Source organism: Mustela nigripes, chromosome 9 (assembly GCF_022355385.1).
Source record: "Mustela nigripes isolate SB6536 chromosome 9, MUSNIG.SB6536, whole genome shotgun sequence".
Taxonomy (NCBI): Eukaryota; Metazoa; Chordata; class Mammalia; order Carnivora; family Mustelidae; genus Mustela; species Mustela nigripes.
This window is the reverse complement of record NC_081565.1, coordinates 49,852,289-49,873,156: the sequence shown is the minus strand read 5'-3', so window position 1 is coordinate 49,873,156 and position 20,868 is coordinate 49,852,289. Positions and strand designations below refer to the sequence as shown.

The 20,868-nt window shown below is 37.4% G+C and overlaps 1 protein-coding gene across 1 annotated transcript in view; it reads left to right on the top strand.

Annotated features, from left to right (window-relative positions):
• The window catches only part of ADAMTSL1 (ADAMTS like 1), a 381,590-nt gene that overhangs the window by 31,249 nt on the left and 329,473 nt on the right, over positions 1-20,868 (top strand). Inside the window, exon 2 of the mRNA XM_059411591.1 lies at positions 825-952. Coding sequence (XP_059267574.1) covers positions 825-952 — 128 coding nt within the window. The remainder of the gene's footprint in view (positions 1-824; positions 953-20,868) is intronic.

Below are 20,868 nucleotides of genomic sequence, written 5' to 3'. Positions count from 1 at the left end.
GTGCAGATTTCACAGAAGCCTATCAGTATCAAGCAGATATGTCTGTCAAGAGGCCATCCTTCATTACTGAGGTTACTTCATGGAGTTATTCTAATTAACAAGTCTGAAATCTGGAAATGATGTTCCTTTAAACATTTTAAAGAAAAAAAAGTCAATTGTATGAAATGTTAAATTTTGGAAGGTCATACTGATAAGCACATTTCAAGTTTCTTAGAGCAGAAACATCTCTGACAACAGCTTCTCTGTTTTCAGAGAGAGGTAGTAGAGCAGAAGACTTCTGAGCCCAGGACAAAATTGTGACTCCTTTTTTTTTTTTCTTTTTTCAAAGATTTGATTTATTTATTTTAGAGAGAGAGAGAGAGAAAGAGCACAAGCAGGGGGAGGGACAGAGGGAGAGGGAAAAGCAGACTCCCCACTGAGCAGGGAGCCCAATGTGGGCCTTGATCCCAGGATCCTGGGATCAGGACCTGAGCCAAAGGCAGATGCTTAACCAACCGAGCCACCCAGGTGCCCCAAATTCATGATCAGTGCAAAATTTATTTTTGTGCAGTTTATCTTCCTCTCCCCCAGATTCCTATTTCTTGCCCCTTTTCTCTTTGCTCCATTGCCCAGTCTCTTGTCCCTTTCAGTCATGGCCCAGGGTCCCTAAACTCAAATATGCCCCTCCCCAAACATAAACACATTATTAAATCAGAAAGAATCTGATTCATGTTTTCGTCTCCAGCAAGGCTACCATAAACCTACTTAAAGAACACCCTCCCTTCAGGATGCGTTTTAGGGTTCAGTGGGGACATGATACTGACCTCCCCTTTTTTTTCTCACAGAGCTCCAGGACGGCACGCTCTGAGGAGGACCGAGATGGCCTGTGGGATGCTTGGGGCCCATGGAGTGAGTGCTCACGCACCTGCGGTGGAGGGGCCTCCTACTCGCTGAGACGCTGCCTCAGCAGCAAGTAAGTCCTACACCCCAGAGTGTGGGGAGTTTGTAAGGCCCAGAGATAGCAGGTTCAATGCATACTTTTGTGATTGGGTGTATCCAGAACTTTTGGTGCTGCACAAATCCAGATGAAAGGAAGGTACCAAAAATTAAATCTGTGCATCTATAACTAGGGTATTTATATATTTTGAGGTGACAAGTAATATTCTCTCATTTACCAAGCAAATTTTGTCTGTTTTCATGTTAAAACTGGAAGGAGAATTTATGGTTGGAAATAGACCTTGTATGTTCAGCTCCATAATATCTTGGACTTGTTAAATCAGCTTAATATTATTGCAAGACTAGCAATAATATTAACATTCAGTTTCTGGTGGATTCCAGTGCCATCAAGCACTTCACAAATGAGGGATATGTCGGTTTGGTGTTTTTGATGTCGCAATGGCTGGAAGTTCCCTAAGGTTATTCAGTTCAATGAATGATGAAGTTTGCACATAAAGAGATTTGGGTGACCAGAAACTGCTGTGGGAATTGGGCATGGGCATGAGGGCAGTGGGGAAGGTAGAGAGTGACTAATGGGTTCTAAGCTGAAAGTAAAGGCCTAGAGACTTTAGAATGAAAATCTACTTGTAATAATAATGCAGAACTGTATCTTGAGCTGTGTGGTCTATAACTAGATTTTTCTCCAAACTATAAAATGCAAAGTATGATAGTAATATTTTTTAATGAAAGATTTTTATTGACACTGAAAAGGGTTACATGTGACAAGTTAAAAGTTTTGATGGAAATAATTATATATTATAAAACATGAAACAGAAGAAGGAAAAACACATATATCTGCTGATTCTTGTAGACTTTTCATAAATAGCAGAAAGTAGTAAGATGTAGGTTCAGAAAAATGTCCAACTTACTCTAATGAGTAAGACTTTCTTGGAGTCAAAATCCAAGTCTCATTCCTTTCTCTGTTCCCCAGGCTTGCACATCATGGTCTGAGAGGTAGGTGTTCCTTCACTAAATGCACTATAACTGGAGGCCATTTTGGTTCCAGGCAGATCCAGGTGGAAATGATGTACCCTGGGAAACCCAGCCAAAGGGTATATCCTACAAGAAACCAGATCAGTTCTGGTATTTAGCCACGCCCAGATTTGGGTCTAGTCTGAAGATGGAGCTGTTGGATTGCCTCCACTAACATATTTGTTTGTCATCTTCGGAGGCCAGTTTCATATCAAACTAGATCCCTGCACTGATTAGGAAAAACAGACCTTCCATTTTTACGATTCACCTCTTATCTTAATCTTAAAGCTTCCTCCATCTGTGTGGCATGATGCTACACGGTGAGAGCACCATGAGCTATAACTGATAACACATCCATCAGTAAAGCCAAAACGTGCAAATTTGAAATGTTCCTTTTATGCAGTTTTCTCAGATTACCATGCCTACAGGAGTGAGCCAAAGCATGTGTCTCACAAAGGCTGGGAAGGAGTATATGGGAGCTTTCATACTGGTTCACTGATGCCAGTGCTACGGTGTGAGACTCTTGTACTGAGTGAGAGATGGACAAGCAACTTAAGGGATAGATTACAACCACAGATAGAACTCTATCATTTGACAAAGCATCAAGTATTGATGTTATGTGAAATTCACAACTACTCTTATAAAAATCACATAGGAACTAAGGACTCCAAATGTTAGCATTTTATTAAGATACTGTAAAGGATATCAGCTGTCATCTGCTCACAATGAATTGGAAAAGTAAAATGTCAATTCTAAAAATATAAACATATAGGCTGTATGTCCCTATCTGACATGAAACTATTGAGAAAAAAAATACATCGGGTGGCTGGGTGATAGACGTTAGGGACGGTATGTGCTATGGTGAGTGCTATGAATTGTGTAAGACTGGTGATTCACAGACCTGTACCCCTAAAACTAGTAATAGATTATATGTTAATTAAAAACAAGATTTAAAGTCCTTAAAAAGACACAAGCCTCATACCTTATGTAAGGATTTACTGGAATTATGTAATATCTCTAAATGCAAAATCTTGCTGAAGGAAAAGAGGCAGAATATGTTGTGGCCTTAAGTTGGGAACAGATTTCTTAGATACAAAAGTAAATTCATGATCGATAAGAACAAAAAAAAAAAGAAAAGAAAGAAAGGAAGAAAAATACAGTAAGTAATCTAATACAGTAAGTAAACTCACAGGAAGTTAAACTTTGTGGGGAGGGGCACACCACCAGCCCCTGGATGGTCCTCTGTGGCCTTTTTAATTCATTTTGAATAGCTAATCAACTTAATGGATTTTCTCCCCTTTCCACTCCACATTTAGACATCCAAATTTCATTTGATCACCTTATACTCTTGAGAGAGATCAGAGGTTATCAATGTACATGTCCTTCGAGGCCCAGCAGAATATGTATTGTAGTCTACTGGTAAGCATTCAAATTCAACCTAAATAAATCATATCCACTTGCTTGACCAATTTTCCAGGCGTGGTGATATGTGCTCACAGGTTACTTTTAGCTCTAATATTTTTAAGTCTATCAACTAATAATTATTCTATTCCAAATATGATAGAACTGTAAAAGCAGTTAAAGTACTCAGCTTCTATGGAATAAAGGACAACTACTCAACTTCTGGAGTTAATTATGTTCTGTGATGGCTGGGAGCTTGTGAAGAGGGTTTCTTAACTTTCTGAGTTTGAGAACTCTTCTCTGAGTGATCTTGTGAAGGGTCCAGGAAAATAAAAGTCAGTGGAGGGAAAGCAGAGTGACAATATGGACAAGTATTAAATATAAAATCCTTCTTCTCACTGGCAGTGCTTGATGCTGGAGAAAAAGCCCAGACCTAGCAAAATACTGAGTAGAATCTTTTCTTTGACTTCTACTCCAACAAAGGCTCACAGAAAGTAAACAGTGCTTATTTTTCCCAATTTCTGATATTGGAGTGTTGATAATTGCCCTTACTTGCAACCCTGGTTTGAGCAATAAAGGAAGGCACCATATAAACTTTTTTCTACAGCCTTTACTAATTTCTATAAGATTATGTTAAATTTCATTGAGTAGCTCTGATAATGCCACTGTTTTTAAAATTTATTTATTTATTTGTTTGTTTGTTTATTTTCTGCATAACAGTATTCATTGTTTTTGCACCACACCCAGTGCCCCATGCAATCTCTGCCCTCTCTAATACCCATCACCTGGTTCCCCCAACCTCCCATCCTTCACTGCTTCAAACCCCTCAGGTTGTTTTTCAGAGTCCATAGTCTCTCATGATTCACCTCCTCTTCCAATTTCCCCCAACTCCCTTCTCCTCTCTAACTCCCCTTGTCCTCCATGCTATTTGTTATGCTCCACAAATAAGTGAAACCATATGATAATTGACTCTCTCTGCTTGATTTATTTCACTCAGCATAATCTCTTCCAATCCCATCCATGTTGCTACAAAAGTTGGGTATTCATCCTTTTTGATGGAATTGCCACTATTTTTTTCTCTCCAAATTTTTATTTAAATTCTAGGTAGTTGACATGTAGTGTAATATTGGTTTCAGGAATAGAATTTAGTGATTCGTCACTTGTATACAACAGCCAGTTGATACAGGATTATTGCTAATCTTGCCTCACTATGTCTTCTTTTGTTTTTGCATCATAATGTCTGCTTTTGTTTTTTGTTTTTTTCATTAGAAAACAAGCTGTACCTACTTGTACTTTATGATAATTATTTTAAGTGAATTAAAAGTGTACCAGCTACCATGAGAAGCTGTTGCTTCTCTCAGATTCTTCACTTTCTCCCACCAAATACTCCAAAATAATATTTTTAACATATGCATTTTTCTGACTGATCTAGTAGTGTGTCTTGTTTAGTGGAAATTATCCTTCTTCAGCCTAAATTACTTAAGCATATAGTTTTAAATTTGATACTAAGGATCTGTCTCTGAGAGCTCTAACTTTGTCTTCGGCCAGTTAATTTAAGTTTTCCCATAAGGAGTTCCAGATGCATAAGGCACTTAAGAATACTGTGCATAACATCATATGTACCACTGTATTAGGTCTGTGCCAAGACCAAGATCAAGGGGTAAACGGCAGTTCATTTGAAATGGCAATGAGTCAGATAGCTGGATGCTCTCAAGTGCTGTGTCAACCTTTATATTGGTGCCTGAAGAAGACTTAAAGGTCTTTTACGACATTTTTTGCTTTCTGAAATGCCAAATTAATTTCCAGACTAATATATAGTATAGATTAATAGATTAATACACTAAGAGTAGAATATTTTGTTAAATCCCAACTGATTAAATGAATGTCTCATCAGATTTATATATACCCAAACAGCAAAAAAAAATGGCTTGCTTATAAAAAATGAAAGCATTTTTTTCAAGTTAATAAATTTTGTACTGAATTTTCAAGTTGAATAGAAATTTTGGAGCTGAATAAACTTACTAGATGAATAAGAAATAAAATCATCACACTGTGGAAGTGCCTAAAAAAAGAAGATTATGATATTATTCCAAAGGGATGTGGTGCCAGAATGTTGTCAATATAAATACAGAAAAATTAAAATAAACATCCTCAAGGAGTCTTATCTCACACTAATGGGGAAGATCATTCAAACTTGTCATTTCATAATAATTGTACTAAGGGAAAGTAATCTAACTCCTCTGATATTTTTAATTGCAAACATAATTTTTCTCCCATAAAAATATTGATACTTACAGTAATATAAGCTTTAGTTAGCAAGTAATTTCTACACCATATAATAATAAATAACAAAAGAAAAAATTTAACATTAAGATTTGGCTTCTTAAACAAATATTTTTTTCTTTTAAAGTCATCTCATCTCTAGCATAATATCCAATTAAGATTCACAGGACTTGTTTTAAGAGGTTTTAGAACCTTCAGCTAAAATGAGCCCTAAAGCAAGATTTATCTGTTATTCTTCATCTAGTGTTCTATGTTATCAGCCTTGTTTTCATTGGAAATACTTGAGTTTTTGTTTAAAAGAAAGATATGCAAGTTCAGAATGGGTCTGACTTCTCATTTATGTGAGATGTTCTTTTCACTGTGTTAGGGAAGATTTCACATTTTAGGATGTTTAAGGGTTTCTGGTTGCCTTCCTTTTACTTTCAGGGTTAAAGCCTAATCTAAATATATAACCAGTACTTCTAATAGTTCTTTAATGGTCCAGATCATATATCTTAGAGGGTTGTTCTCCCCCCAACCCCACCCCCAGCCACCAAGGTCTGATCTCCTTTCAGGAAAAGAATACTGAATGTTTAGAACCAATTTATGGCCTATTTTATCCCGTAAACTTGTTTGTTAAAATTAAAAATGGTTGGAAATCTGTTTGGTGTTCATAACCCCTACTAGCCATATTGGGAATTTGTAACTCTTCGTTGTCTTTTTTCTGTTTATTTAAAAAATTCCTTATTTGGCTAGTTCAGTAGCCCATTTGAAGTCTTTATTTCTCCTTAATTTCCTTTTTCTTAAGAACTACTTTATTGAGGTATCTTTGACATGTAAAAAGAACATATATATAAGGAGTACAACTTAATGTTTCAGTATATTCATACATTGTGAAAAGATCACTACAATGAAGCTAAATAATTTATGCATCACACCTACATAGTTACTGCATGTGTATGTATATGTTGAGAAGATTTAAAAGGTCTCCTCTCTCAACTTTCAAGTAAATAATATAGTATTTTTAACTGTTACCGCCATCCTATACATGAAATTTCCCAAACTCATTCATCTTGCATAACAGGAACTTTGTACCCTTTGACCAACATCTCCTCATTTCTCCTTCTCCTCTGCTCCTGGTAATTATACTTAGTCTCTGTTTTTATGAGTTTCACTATTTCAGATTCCACTTGTAAGTGAGTCATGCAGTGCTTGTCTTTTCTGTGTCTGGCTTATTTCACTTAGAAGAATATCCTCCAGATTCTTCCATGTTGTTACAAATGGTAGGACTTCCTTCTTTGTTAAGACTAAAGAATATTCCATTGTGTGTATATACCACATTCTCTTCACCCATTTCTCTGTCAATGAACATTTAGATTGTTCCTATGTCTTGGCTATTATGAATAATCCTATAGTGAAAATGGGTGTAGATATCTTTTCAAGACCTAGATTTCATTTCCTTTGGATATATGTATTTAGAAGTGCAATTGTTGGATCTTATAGTAGTTGTATTTTTAATTTTTTGAGGAACTTCCATAATCTTCCATAATAGTTTTACCAATTTACCAATTTGCTTCCTACCAACAGCATAGAAAGGTTCCCTTTTCTTTACATCTCACAAACACTTGTTACTTTTGTCTTTTTGATAATAGTCATTCTGTGGGTATGAGCTGATACCTCATTGTTGTTTTGATTTGCATTTCCCTGATAATTAATGATGTTGAGCACCTTTTCATGTGCCTGATGGCCATTTGTATATTTTCCTTTGAGAAATATCTGTTTAGGTTCTTCGCCCATTTTTAGTTGGATTATTTTATTTTTTACAATTGATTGTAGGAGTTTCTCATATATTTTGGATAACTCTTTATCAGATACACAATTTACAAATATTTTCTCCCATTATGTAGATTGCCTATTAACTTTGTTGATTGTGTCCTTTGCTATACAGAAGCTTTTTAGTTTCACCTAGTCCCACTTATCTATTTTTGGTTTTGCTGCACGTGGTTTTGGTGTCATGACAAAATTTGCTAACACCAATGTCAAGAAGCTTTTTCCCTATTTTCTTCTAGCAATTTTACAGCTCCAGGTTTTACATATTTAAGTCTTTCATCCATTTTGAGTTGATTTTTGCATTCACTGTGGGAATACGTGTCCAATTTCATTCTTGTGCATATGGATATCCAGTTTTCCTAACATCATTTATTGAAGAGACTGTCTTTTCCCCCATTGTGAGTTCTTGGCACCCTTGTCAAAGATTGGTTGACCAAATATGTGTGAGCATGCCTAAGAGTCTTTGTTTTGCTCCTTTGGTCCAAATGTCTGTTTCTTAATGCCTTGCATACTGCTTTGAGTACTATAGCTTTGCAATATAGTTTGAAATCAGAATGTGTGATGCCTCTGGCTTTGTTCTTTCTCAGTATTTCTTTGGCTATTTGGGGTCTTTTGATGTTCTACCTCAATTTTAGGTTTGTTTCTCTATTTCTGTGAAGAATGTCATTGGAATTTTGAGAGGGAGTGTATTGAATATATAGATGACTTTGGGTATTAAGGACATTTTAACAATATGGACATTCTTCCAGTCTGTGAGCATGAGTTATCTTTCCATTTATCTATGTCTTTAATTTCTTTCACAATTGTTTTTTAGTTCACAGGATATGTCTTTCACCTAACTGGTTAAGTTATTCCTAAGCATTTTATTCTTTTTGTTGCAGTTGTAAATGGGATTGTCCTAATTTCTTCCTCGGGTCATTTGTTATTAATGCGTAGAAATGCCACTAATTTCTATGTTGATTTTATATCCTGAAACTTTATTGACTTTATTTATTAGGTATGATAGTTTTTTGTTGTTGGAATCTTTAAATTTTTCTATGTATATGATCATGCCATCTGCAAAGATCATTTTGTTTCTTCTTTTCCATTTAGATGCCTCTAATTTCATGTTCAGTTACTTCAACTAGGACTTTTGTACTTTGTTAAATAGAAGTAGTAAGAATGGGCATTCTTGTTTATATTGGATCATAGAGGAAAAGTTTTCAGCCCCATTGATAATGATGTTAGCTGTAGGTTGTTCAAATATGACCTTCATTGTTTTGAGCTAATTTACTTTTACACCCATTTTTAAAGGCTTTTTATTATTATTATTATTATGAACAGATAACCGAATTCTTTCAACTCTTTTTCCTGCATCTGCTGAAATGACCATGTGGGTTTTATCTTTCATTATATTAATGTGGTGTATGAATTTGATTGATACATATATATTATACCACCCTTGCATCCCACAGATAAATCCTTTATGGTCATCCTTGTAATGTGCTATTGAAATCCATTGGCTAGAATTGTATTGATGATTTTTGCTACCATGTTCATTAGGGATATTGGCCTATAGTTTTCTTTATTTGCAGTGTATTTGTCTGGCTTTGGCACAAGACCAATACTGGCCTCATAAGATAAGTTTGGAAGTGTTCCCTCTTCTATGTTTTAGAAGAGTTTAGGAAGAATTGGTATTATTACTTTTTAATGTTTAGTGGAATTCATCAGTGAAACCGTTAGGTTCTGGTTTCCTTTGTTGGGAGATATTTGATTATTGATTCAATCTTCTTATTAATTATTAGTCTGAACTAGTAAACAAACAGACCAAGTCCACAATTATCAGGAAAAAAAAGAAATAATAAAGATGAGATCAGAAATGAATCAAATAGCACTGAGAAAAACCACAGAAAAATTGTTTTTTGTTTTTTGAAGAGATAAATAAACAATCAACAAACTTTTAGCTAAAGGAAAAAGAGAAGATGCAAATCAGAAATGAAAGAGAAGACATTATAATGGATGACTCAGAAATTAAAAGGACTGTAAGGGACTGTTTTGAACAATTACATACCAACAAATTGGATAACCTAGAAGAAATGGGTAAATTCTTGAAAACATATAACCTTCTAAGAGTGAATCTCCTCAATTTTCATTCATTCACTTAATAAATACTTAGTGAACAGTACCATGGATAGGCAATTATAATTAAGGATAAAAGGCCAAAAGGTCAAGCATCTCCTTTGGGGGATTTACCAAATTATTAAGTTCCTACTTGAGTTTCTACTGATTATAGTTGCAGAATATTTTCAAAAGAGAATTTCACTCAGTTCTGCAATTAGGTAATACATATGTAGCAATGGTCTTATCCCAACTGTACTTGAGAATCACCTAGACATCTTTAAAAATACACACACACACACACACACACACACACACACACACACACACCTGGGCCCCACTGCAAACCAATGAAACTCAAATCTCTACAGGTGAGCCCTAATCTTAATAAAATTTTAAGAAACTCTCAAAAAATTTTAGTGTATATCCAATGTTAAAATTGCTGCTTTTTAAAAAAGATTTTATTTATTTATTTGACAGAGAGAGAAATCACAAGTAGGCAGAGAGAGAGGAGGAAGCAGGCTCCCTGCCGAGCAGAGAGTCCGATGCGGGGCTCGATCCCAGGACCCTGAGACCATGACCTGAGCCGAAGGCAGAGGCTTTAACCCACTGAGCCACCCAGGCGCCCCAAAAGTGCTGCTCTTTTGAAGGGGATGATAGTGAAATGATTCAGCCTTCTGGGAATTTAGAGATTGGGGCAATAAAGAAAAGAAGAGATTTTCTGATAAAGAAATTCATATAAGCTTTGATTCCTCACTCAAGATTCTAGGAAATGATCCAATCTGTAACATAGGAAGAAAGTCCTGGGCACCAGCTTATCAGGACATAGAAGTAGTGATTTTCCCTACACTTCTGCAAGCCAAGAAAACAACTCTTCTGAGTACTTACACAATTGTCTAGTATTAGTCAAGGTCAACCTTGCCCAAATTGGCAATGGACTAAGTGATTTCTCAAGTTTTTTTTTCCGTTCCAGTTTTATGACTCTTTATGCCTCCAGGTTGTTAGTGAATGACTAAGTTAATGCCCAGTAACTGGGTATCTTATGTAGATTTACAGAGATCTACCTCCCTTTGATTCATTAAATTTCCTATCCATAGAATGGAGTTTAACTTTCTACCTTCAATTCAGCATCTATCATTACCCTTAATAGGCTTCCTAATAGTACTCGAATCTGTCATCTGTTTGGGCCCAATATGTGCAATAGAAAAGAGGAGTTTATTTAGCCTTAACTGTTTTGCTTAATTTCAGCCACTGGGGGCGAGGGGGTTGGCAAGAAGGAGGGGGCAGGCCGGAGAAGAATAAAGAGAAAGAATGGGAGATTGATAGAAATTAAAAGGACACCAGATATTATGACCAGGGATATCCGAATTGCATACACTAGGGGAAGGATACTTTACCTGGAGGCAAAAAGAATAAATATAGAATACTAAGTAACATCACATTCATGTACAATCATCAGCTGAAACCCATAACTACATAGGCCAACCTTAAGTAGCTGCACAGCCAATCCCTACCTCTGGGCTTTCAGGTAGGTCTTACGGGTCGAGACTGATATCTTTTCCTAGTGGGAGAAAGTCACCTGTTTGGGAACCTGGCTCTCCTAATAGTGTGTTTCACTGTCTCTGTGAGAACCTTTTACCTTTTTCTGTAGACTGTCTCCTTTAGTTTTTTAAACTACTACTAGTGACCCCACTATTTTCTAGCTATGTGACACTGGATAGGGTTTTCAATTTTTCTGGGATTTCGTTTGCTCATTTATGATGTCAAGGGGGCAGTGCCTGGAACAGAATAGGTGTTCAATAAATATTTATATCCAACAAATGTCTAAGGTGTCCTTCAACTCTAAAATTGAATGTGTGACCCTGAGACAGAGAGCTTTTCTCCTCCACATATGCAGTCAAAACCCATTTTGCTGCCAGATAGGAAGAGGAACAAAGGCTGCTCTTAATATGAATGGTTTTAAAGAAAAACGGTGTTATTCTCCAGGCCCCCATCTTGCAACAGACATCTGGGTGATATGAGCGGATTGAAGAGCTTTTGTCTGTAGCCAAAATAATTCATAAATTCCCAGCTCCAGGGTTGTGTCGGGTGAGGTTGTGAGAGTCCTAGAGTTTCATAATATACATTTTCCTCATGGGGAAGACGGAAAAGTTGGACTTGATGTTGCTAAAACACATTTGTTTTTATTCTCATTCTTTGCCTCTTTTGGCTACTGAGCAAATGTAAGATTATTTGCAAACCTTATGGCATGTGTATATGTATAAAAAAGTACATGTCCTTCCTGCTAGTGGATCTTGAGCCAAAGGCAGCAATCCCCCTACCCCATACCCCGCCATCTTTCAGAGGGAACAAATGCATCATGGTGACAAATATAACTTTGAGTAAATAGGTGAAAATAAACAGAATCTGTTAAAAAAAAAAAAGTCGGAGCTTCCTTCCTCTGGTAACTATTTTGTTTCATTTTACACTTTTCATCTTCATTTTATTATAGAAAGATTCCAATCAGGTTTCCAGGGTCAAAACTTAGCGCAAATATTAGACCAAAAGTTCTCTGTGGTCTCCGGATAGCATTTCCTTCTGTTCTACAGCGTCGCTCTTTCTTTGACCCACTTTCCCTTCCTGCCTTCCTGACCTTCCTCTCTCCCTCTCTCCTTCCCTCTTTTCTTTACTCAGAAAATGTTCCTGGAGTGCTAACTCTACACCAGGCCCTCTGCTAAGTACTGGGGCTCAGAGACATAGACGGCAGGGGGAGAAAAGCATATAAAAGAAACAAAAAACATGTTTTGTTTTTTTAAAGTGAAAACACCCCTGGACAGCTAGAGGACTCTCCTGGTCCTTTCAAAACCTGACCACATTGTTTGTCACCTACGATATCCCTCCGTGCCCATGCCCAGCTTGCAAAACTCTTACTGTTATTTAAAGTTGCATCCTCTGCTGTGTCCCTCGGTCTCACTTTGCTATACTTTCCCACCACTTTGAGTTTCCTTTCCATGACCTGGCATGTGTTAGAGTGATGTGTATGGCATTGTCCCCTGCTACATGATCAGCGTATGGGCACAGGTTTTATCGTGCTTGTCTTTAGATCTTCTGCCTGGCACACAGCAGGTACTTCAGTGTTGGACACATTTATTGAATAGAATATTAGGGTCAGGAACCTGTTGTAGGGCTGTTTCTGGAGTTACCTCTTCTTCCATCACACTCTTGGGACACATGGGGCCCATATGGGACATCGTACTTAAAATACTATCTTTTTAAGTACTTTTCTCTCACCAGCTTATCCCTTTGTCCAACTCCCTTTTCATGTAGTATCCAGACCATACCCACTAGTTGTTGACTATGAAGTAGACACTTGTGTGTTTTACGTGGGCTGGTGTGGATTTTTTTCCAATGAAATTATGACATAGAAAGAGTCAGAAAGGTCCTCATTTTTCTATCTTTCCCAATGCCTTTCATAGTACTGGTTCAGGTTGGAGGCTCAATAAATGTGTTAAGAGACTATGAATCTGAGAGCCTTATACAAAAGCTTGTTTGCCAGAAACCCTGCACGAGGGTTCATTTTCCCTGTCAGACTGCTTACTGTACGTTTTCTCATTAAATTTTCTGAGCGGTATGCTTGGAGCAGTTTCTGGCATCATTAGAAGTTGGGCATGATCATTGTGGTTTACATTGTCATTGTTATTGCTTTCGGCTTTTTTGATTGCACGGGCATACTCCTCATTTTCAGAACCTCAACCCATATTTGTGAGAACACAATGCCTTGTTGTAACACGCCTGTCTTTGAAGAACAGGCAGAGATATGTAAAATCATACTTGTTTGGGGAAAAAAAAAAAAAACCCTTGGCAGGGATTTTTGTAGTTGTAATTAAGAACACACCAAACACTCATAGTAGTAGCAAATAAACCAATTTGAAACTCAGGGGATAAACTCCAAAATCCAGCCTACAATATCCTCACGTGAGTCTAAATTTTAATTGAACAGCTCTGCAGCCTCTTAGCTGCTGCTAGAGAATCTATAAAGGTTAGAGAAGATTTCCTTAGTTTCCTATGGTAAAGAAAAAATCAAACAAGCAGAGGGAATGTCTTCTCAGAATGTTTTCTCCAAACCTACATCATCTCCATTCATATTGAATTAGTTCTTGACATGAAGTTTTAACCCCCTCTGTATGCATGAACTGAGGTCTCCAAGCTGGTAGAGTATTCAGAATGTTTTTCTAATGAGAGATTAGTATAGAGCAGAAGTGGTGAATTATAAAATTAAGGTTACAAAAATATGCTGTCTATGCCAAAGGAACACTTTAAAGTCGAGGTCTCCATTTATGGCACCATTTTTAAAATTTGGGTCTCTGCCCCCCCCCATTCTGTTTAAGATTGCTTTGAAAATGCAGCTTTTAGGCCAACTGTTCTTTTGGCATCTGAGGCCACGTTAGAGCGTCTGGCAGATGGAGAAGAGCTAGTGCGACACTAGGGCTGTGTCTGTTCCCAGCCAGCTCACCTACTGATGGATGATGCCTGGCAGCCTGCCTCCTTGTTGTTTGTTGTATTATTACGACAGAAAGCATTTTCAAAAGCTACATTTATCAAGCTGTCATAATAGTTTGGCTTGTGTATCTATCTACTCAGAAAAAAAAATAAATCTCTCCCTCAGCCCTAATCTGTTTGAGCCACGTGAGACATCACACACAGAGGGGCAGTCCAAAATGAACAGGGCATCCTGTGTGAACGTGAGGACCTTTCAACTAAATGCCTAAAAGAAGAGATATTTTTTATGCTTACATTTGAAAGTCCCACAGCACACAAGACCTGTCTTTCCCTTGTTTCAAGGGTACTTTTTCGTTGCGGGTTGTATGTGTTGCAGATGCATTATTTCTAGAATTTAGGTGACTTTGTCGAAGGAAGGAGATTTAACCTCAAGGAGGAAAAACACTGAAGTTTGCCACAAAGAAGGTCAAAGAGATTTATTAATGTTTAAGATCTGTTTTTCTTTAGCAAGTATCATCGATCAAGCATTACTTGTTTGTTTTTTAAGATTATATTTATTTATTTGAGAGAGAGAGAGAGAGAAAGCACAAGCATGGGGGGGGGGGGAGAAGAGGGAGAGGGAGAAGCAGACCACCTGCTGAGTAGGGAGCCTGGTGTGGGACCCAATCCCAGGACTCAGATTACAGTCTTAGCCAAAGGCAGACACTTGACCCACTGAGCCACCCAGGTACTTGAAACATTTCTTGTTATGGAGAATCTTGTAAGCAAGTTTCTTATTACTTGAGATAGGTCTGGGAGCTCATGGCTGTTGGAAGTGGGTAGAGAGAGATTCAAAGTCTGTCTGGAGTAAACATACACTACTTAAATGTGTGTTAAAAATATTTCATATCTAGTGGTGCCCAGTGGCTCAGTAAGTTAAACATCTGGCTCTTGATTTTGGCTCAGGTCATGATCTCGGGTCATGAGTTGGAACCCTGAGTCAGGGCTTGAGATTCTCTCTCTCCCTCTCTTCTATTTCCCCCCAACCCTAACCCCTGGTCTTGCTCCTTCTCTTTCTCTCTCAAACCCCTGGTCTTGCTCCTTCTCTTTCTCTCTCAAATATTAATGTTAATAAAGCACTCACTGGGGATGCATACTAGAACATCTCCAATTATTCAGAGGTATGGTATATAATGACTATATATTGGTCATGCAGATAACATGATTATCTGCAGATCTGTTTTTATTGAGGTATAATTAACATATAACATTGTAGAGGTTCAAGGTATACAATAAAATGTGTTGGTTTGGTGGTTTTCCCCCTCATTTTTCTCATCCTCTAGGCACCTTGCTTTTGCAATCATCAGCTCATTCTCTATATTTATAGGTCTGATTCTATTATTTGATTGTTTATTCATTTGTTTTGTTTTTTAGATTCCACATATGAGTGAAATCATACGGTCTTTGCTCTCTTCTCAGGCTGACGATTTTTCTTAACATAGGATCTTCTAGGTCTATCTGTGTTGTTCCAAATGACAAGACCTCCTCCTTTGTTATGACTGCATAATATTCCATTGCATATATACATCACATCTTCTTCACCCATTCACCAGTCATTGATTACTTAGGATGCTTCCCTATCTTCACTATTATAAAAAGTGCTGCAGCAAACATAGGGATGCCTATATCTTTTCAAATTAGTGTTTTCATTCTCTTTCAGTAAATACTCAGGAGTGGAATTATTGAATCATACAGTATTTCTATTTTTAATTTTTTGAGGAAACGTCCTATTGTTTTCTACAGGGGCTGCACCAGTTTACATTCCCACCAGCAGAGCACAGGGTTCTTTTTTCTCCACATCCTCACCAATACTTGTTATTTCTTATCTTTTTTTAGTCATTCTGACGGTTGTGAAGGGATTTTTCATTGTGGTTTTGATTTGCATTTTTCTGATGAGGAGTGATGTTGAGCATCTTTTCGTGTATCTGTTGGTCATCTGGATGTCTTCTTTGGAAAAAGGTCTATTCATGTTCTCTGCCCATGTTTTAGTTAGATTGGTTTTTTTTTTCTTCTTTCTTCCTTCCTTCCTTCCTTCCCTTTTTTCTGTTGAGTTATGTAGATTCTTTCTATATTTTGGATATTAACCTCTTATTAGATATAGCATAAAAATTTTAAGGCATACGACATGTTGATTTGATGCATCTGTATCTTGCAATATGATTGCCACTTTTGTTAATATCTCTCACATGTCACATAGTTATCATTCCTTTTCTGTGGTGGGAACAATTTCTCCTAGAAACTTTAAAGTTTATGATACAGTGTTTTTATCTATAATCACCAGGCTGTGCATTAAATTTCCACCATTTACTTGTCTACCAGTTGCCAGTTTGTACCCTTAAACTACATCTCCCCAATTCCTCCACACACACAGTCCCTGATAACTACCATTCTATTCTGTTTCTGGGTAGATACTTTTTGAAGAAGGGGTGGTGCTGAACTTGCTCCTCTTGCTGGGATCAAGCACCACACCAAGAAAGTTTCCTCATGAACCAGGCTCACTTTGATTCTCATGAAAGACATTCTAAATTGGAATTAATAATGATTTAAACATGGAATAAAATGCAAAACACTGAAGGCTTACTTTTCTTAAACAAAAGAGTAAAACAGAGCTAAAGGAAAGAAGAGAACATGGGGCTTAGGGCACCCACCACTTAAATGTCCTCTGACTCCTCCTTCTCCCCTATGCAAGGCGTGATCACTGCCAACCATCTGTGATGTCCAAACTCTAGTTCTTCTAAACCCTAGGATTTATCACCGGTTTGACCCATGGATGAGGACAGTGAGCATCTGAGGATAGGTTTATACACAGTGTCCAGAGGTTCATGTAACCTCCTTATTTATTTTTTTTTTTTAGTTTTGCAATTCTTTTTAAATTTTTTATTTTTTATAAACATATATTTTTATCCCCAGGGGTACAGGCTGTGAATCGCCAGGTTTACACAGTTCACAGCACTCACCAAAGCACATACCCTCCCCAATGTCCATAACCCCACTCCCCTTCTCCCAACCCCCCTCCCCCCAGCAACCCTCAGTTTGTTTTGTGAGATTAAGAGTCACTTATGGTTTGTCTCCCTCCCAATCCCAACCCTCCTACACTGTTGGTGGGAATGCAAGCTGGTGCAACCACTCTGGAAAACAGCATGGAGGTTCCTCAAAATGTTGAAAATAGAACTGCCCTATGACCCAGCAATTGCACTACTGGGTATTTACCCTAAAGATACAAACGTAGTGATCCAAAGGGGCACGTGTACTCGAATGTTTATAGCAGCAATGTCCACAATAGCCAAACTATGGAAAGAACCTAGATGTCCATCAACAGTTGAATGGATAAAGAAGACGTGGTATATATACACAATGGAATACTATGCAGCCATCAAAAGAAATGAAATCTTGCCATTTGCGACAACATGGATGGAACTAGAGCGTATCATGCTTAGCAAAATAAGTCAAGCAGAGAAAGACAACTATCATATGATCTCCCTGATATGAGGAAGTGGTGATGCAACATGGGGGCTTAAGTGGGTACGAGAAGAATCAATAACCTCCTTCTTAATGACCAAGTTGATTAGTATCAAGTGTTGTTTCCTGAAAGAACTTCTTACGATAATGTATCTGTGGAAAATGAAAAGCAGACCAATGGTGCATCTGTACTTGGTCCTCTTAAGTGTTCTCAGAATTTGTTATTCCTCTTGAGGTCTTTGTTAAAAAAAAAAAAAAAATCCCAGAAATGTAGAAGTGCTTTAACTGGCTCCTTGGGGACACCAGCGGATACTGTAATGCTCAAATTGAAGTAAGAGAGGAAAACTATGCTCCAGTACTACACAAAATCCTGGTTCCAGCTGTAAGTCTGTTTATCTTGTCTAATCTGTGCTCATTTTAGGATCCACAATCTAAAGGACCCAGAGTCCCTCCATCAGCTTGAACTGCTGATATGGTTTTATATCTGTTCTCTTGTGAAGAGTTCATGGTTTCCTTCCAGGTAACTAAAAAGAGAGCATAAGCAGATGAACAGTCATATTTTAAAGTTCTTTGCCCGAGTCCATATTTGAGAGCCAGCAGGTATTCCAAGATATACTGTAACCTGTTTTGACTGTCACCTGTTTTGAGCAGCCCTCTTTGGTTTTGGGAAAACAAAGGCAAACTCCATGAGCAGTATTTTGAAATCCTGGAGTCTGAAACACACAGTTACTACATTTTCCTGAAACTCTTTACTGTCACCAAGGATGAGTCTGGTTATGTCCCCACAAGAATCTGTTTGCTTAGGGAGAAAATGAGAACAATTTTGAGGTAAAAATGGCTGTGCGTTACTCTTTTTTTAATTTTTTTTCAGTTTTTAGTGAGAGATAAGTTGAATATGCCTCCCTCTTTTAATGTCTTAAATGATGTAAGTGGGAGGATGGGGAGGTATGGGACCAACAAATTGCTAAAGCCTGGAAAGAGCTTTTCATTTTCCCTGGTAATTTATCTCTTCTGTGGTTGTCAAATTATAGTAATTGAAACTAAGATATCAGGATTTTAAGAATTGGAAGAGTTTGGATGGTTTGTTGTGTGTTAATGAGAGACCAATAAACTGTGCCTCAAGCTTACACTAATCTCATTATAAGTGAATTAAAGTCTGAATAATTCAGAAATAATAGCTTGTGATTGAGATGATTTCCATTTTTGAGAGGAGGAATTAAGTCAAAATTAATGACTGGCTAGGACTAAAGTGCTAAAATAAGTAAGTAAGTAAGTAAGTAAATAAGGAACTTCCCGTTACAAATCTGGTTTGGAATATATTTGAATATTTGCATTTTGTTCTTTCATACTTGAACCAGTTCTGAGTCCTTAACTGGTACCAGTCCTTAACTGGTACAGTCCTCACTAAACACAGCCCTGAAACTTCTCTATAGTTTAAGTTGAAAGGATGCATTTACTTAAAAATCTCTGTTATCAGTGGACTATAACGTGCTTTGGAAACCATTCTGGATTGAAATTTCTGTTTTCATTCCCAGAGGTGAATTTTATTTTGCTTAGATGTGAAGGAAGCCATTTGGCTGCTTTAGTTAATGAACTGCTAAAGAAAGGAAGAAAATATTTTTTACTGCTTGACCCTCAAACGAAGCTTTTGTGCCCAGATAAATGCCTTGGATGAAGAAATTCACACTTGGCATGAATTAAATCCGTGTGGTGGAATAGTCACTTCATTAACTTAAATAAAATTTATATTCAGGTTTAATAAATTTGAGCTTTTAAAACATATAAGCTTCTCTGCCCTGCATTTCTTTTCATGTTACATTTCATAGAGGTTCTCTTGGAGAGGTTCACGATACACAGTGTGTGTGTGTAGGTATCTTTTACTTACTAAAAGTGAATTTACCAGAACTGAAGAGCAGCTGATAAATGGATAACGGTAACAATAAGGTGCAGTTAAGCCCCAGGCCAACTCTCTGCTTGGTTTCCCAGATTTCACCTAGTGTTAATATTTTACACACTTTTTTAAAAGATTTTATTTATTTGTCAGAGAGAGAGAGTGAGCACAAGCAGGGGGACAGGCGGGCAGGGGGAGTGGTAGGCTCTCCACCGAGCAAGGAGCCAAAGGCGGGATTCGATTCCAGGATCATGACCTGACCAGAAGGCAGACACCCAACCAACTGAGCCACCCAGGTGCCCCAATATTTTACACCTCTTAAGCACATCTTGTTCTTTTTTTGTTGTTTTACATGCTCCAGAGTTAGACAAATCTGGGTTCCAGTCCCTGGTTCTCTCTCTTCTCAATTTTCTCATGTATTAAATGGGAATAATAAAAACGTGGAGAGTTGTCAGAAGCTTACTGATAATGTACACAGAATATGGAACCCTGGTTCGGATACCTACAGAAGGCACTCAATATATCATGCAGGCTAGAATTACTATTGTTACCCACAATTTCATAATGTCTTTCAGTAATGAGGACCTTTCCAAAATCCAGCATTACCACTTTAAATCATATTTCAGTCAGTTAAGTGAAATAAATAAAGTAATACTCTATAGTAAAGGCGAGGCTTAAGTCAGGGGAAAAAATATTTGTAAATCAATATGAGGTGTTAGACAATTATTAGACGTTCTTTGAAAATTGCAGCAAGTATTTCTCCTTGTTTTATGTTTGCTTTTGCTTTTGTGAAATAAGAAGGATTTTAATCAGTCTTTTATATTATGTGCCTTCATTTCCTATTTTTGTTTTTTACTTTAAAGATTTTATTTATTTATTTGATGGAGAGAAGAGAGCAAGTGAGGGAACACAAGCAGTGGGAGTGGTAGAGGGAGAAGCAGGCTTCCCGCTCTTCCCAATACGGGGCTCAATGCAGGACTCGATCCCAGGACACTGGGATCATGACCTGAGCCAAAGTAAGACACTTAACAACTGAGCCACCTAGGTGCCCCATCTCCTATTTTTCAAGGATGCTTTTAAAAACGTGTGTTCGTGGTTGCAAATATATTGGAAAAGGCTCGTTGAGGTTAATGAAGTGGGTATTTTTCTGCTTGTTTTGGTTTGATATTCAGTAAATGATATCTTGATATTATCTCCTTGGCATTTGAACAGAGCTTTTATAAATTATCTCAGCTTGTGATCACAACTTGGTGCCTCACCATCCCAACATATATTAGACCTATGAGAGGGGTAAGACCTTGAGAGGACAACAGGCTTATACAAGGAGAAGAGCAAAGTCTATGACCTACATCTTCAAATTCCTAATTTAAAAATTTTTTCATTATTCCTTTTGGGGGATAAGGCTAGGAAAAGAAAATAAAATTAGGTGAAAAGCATAGAGTCTTAAGGTCTTAATGATTAAC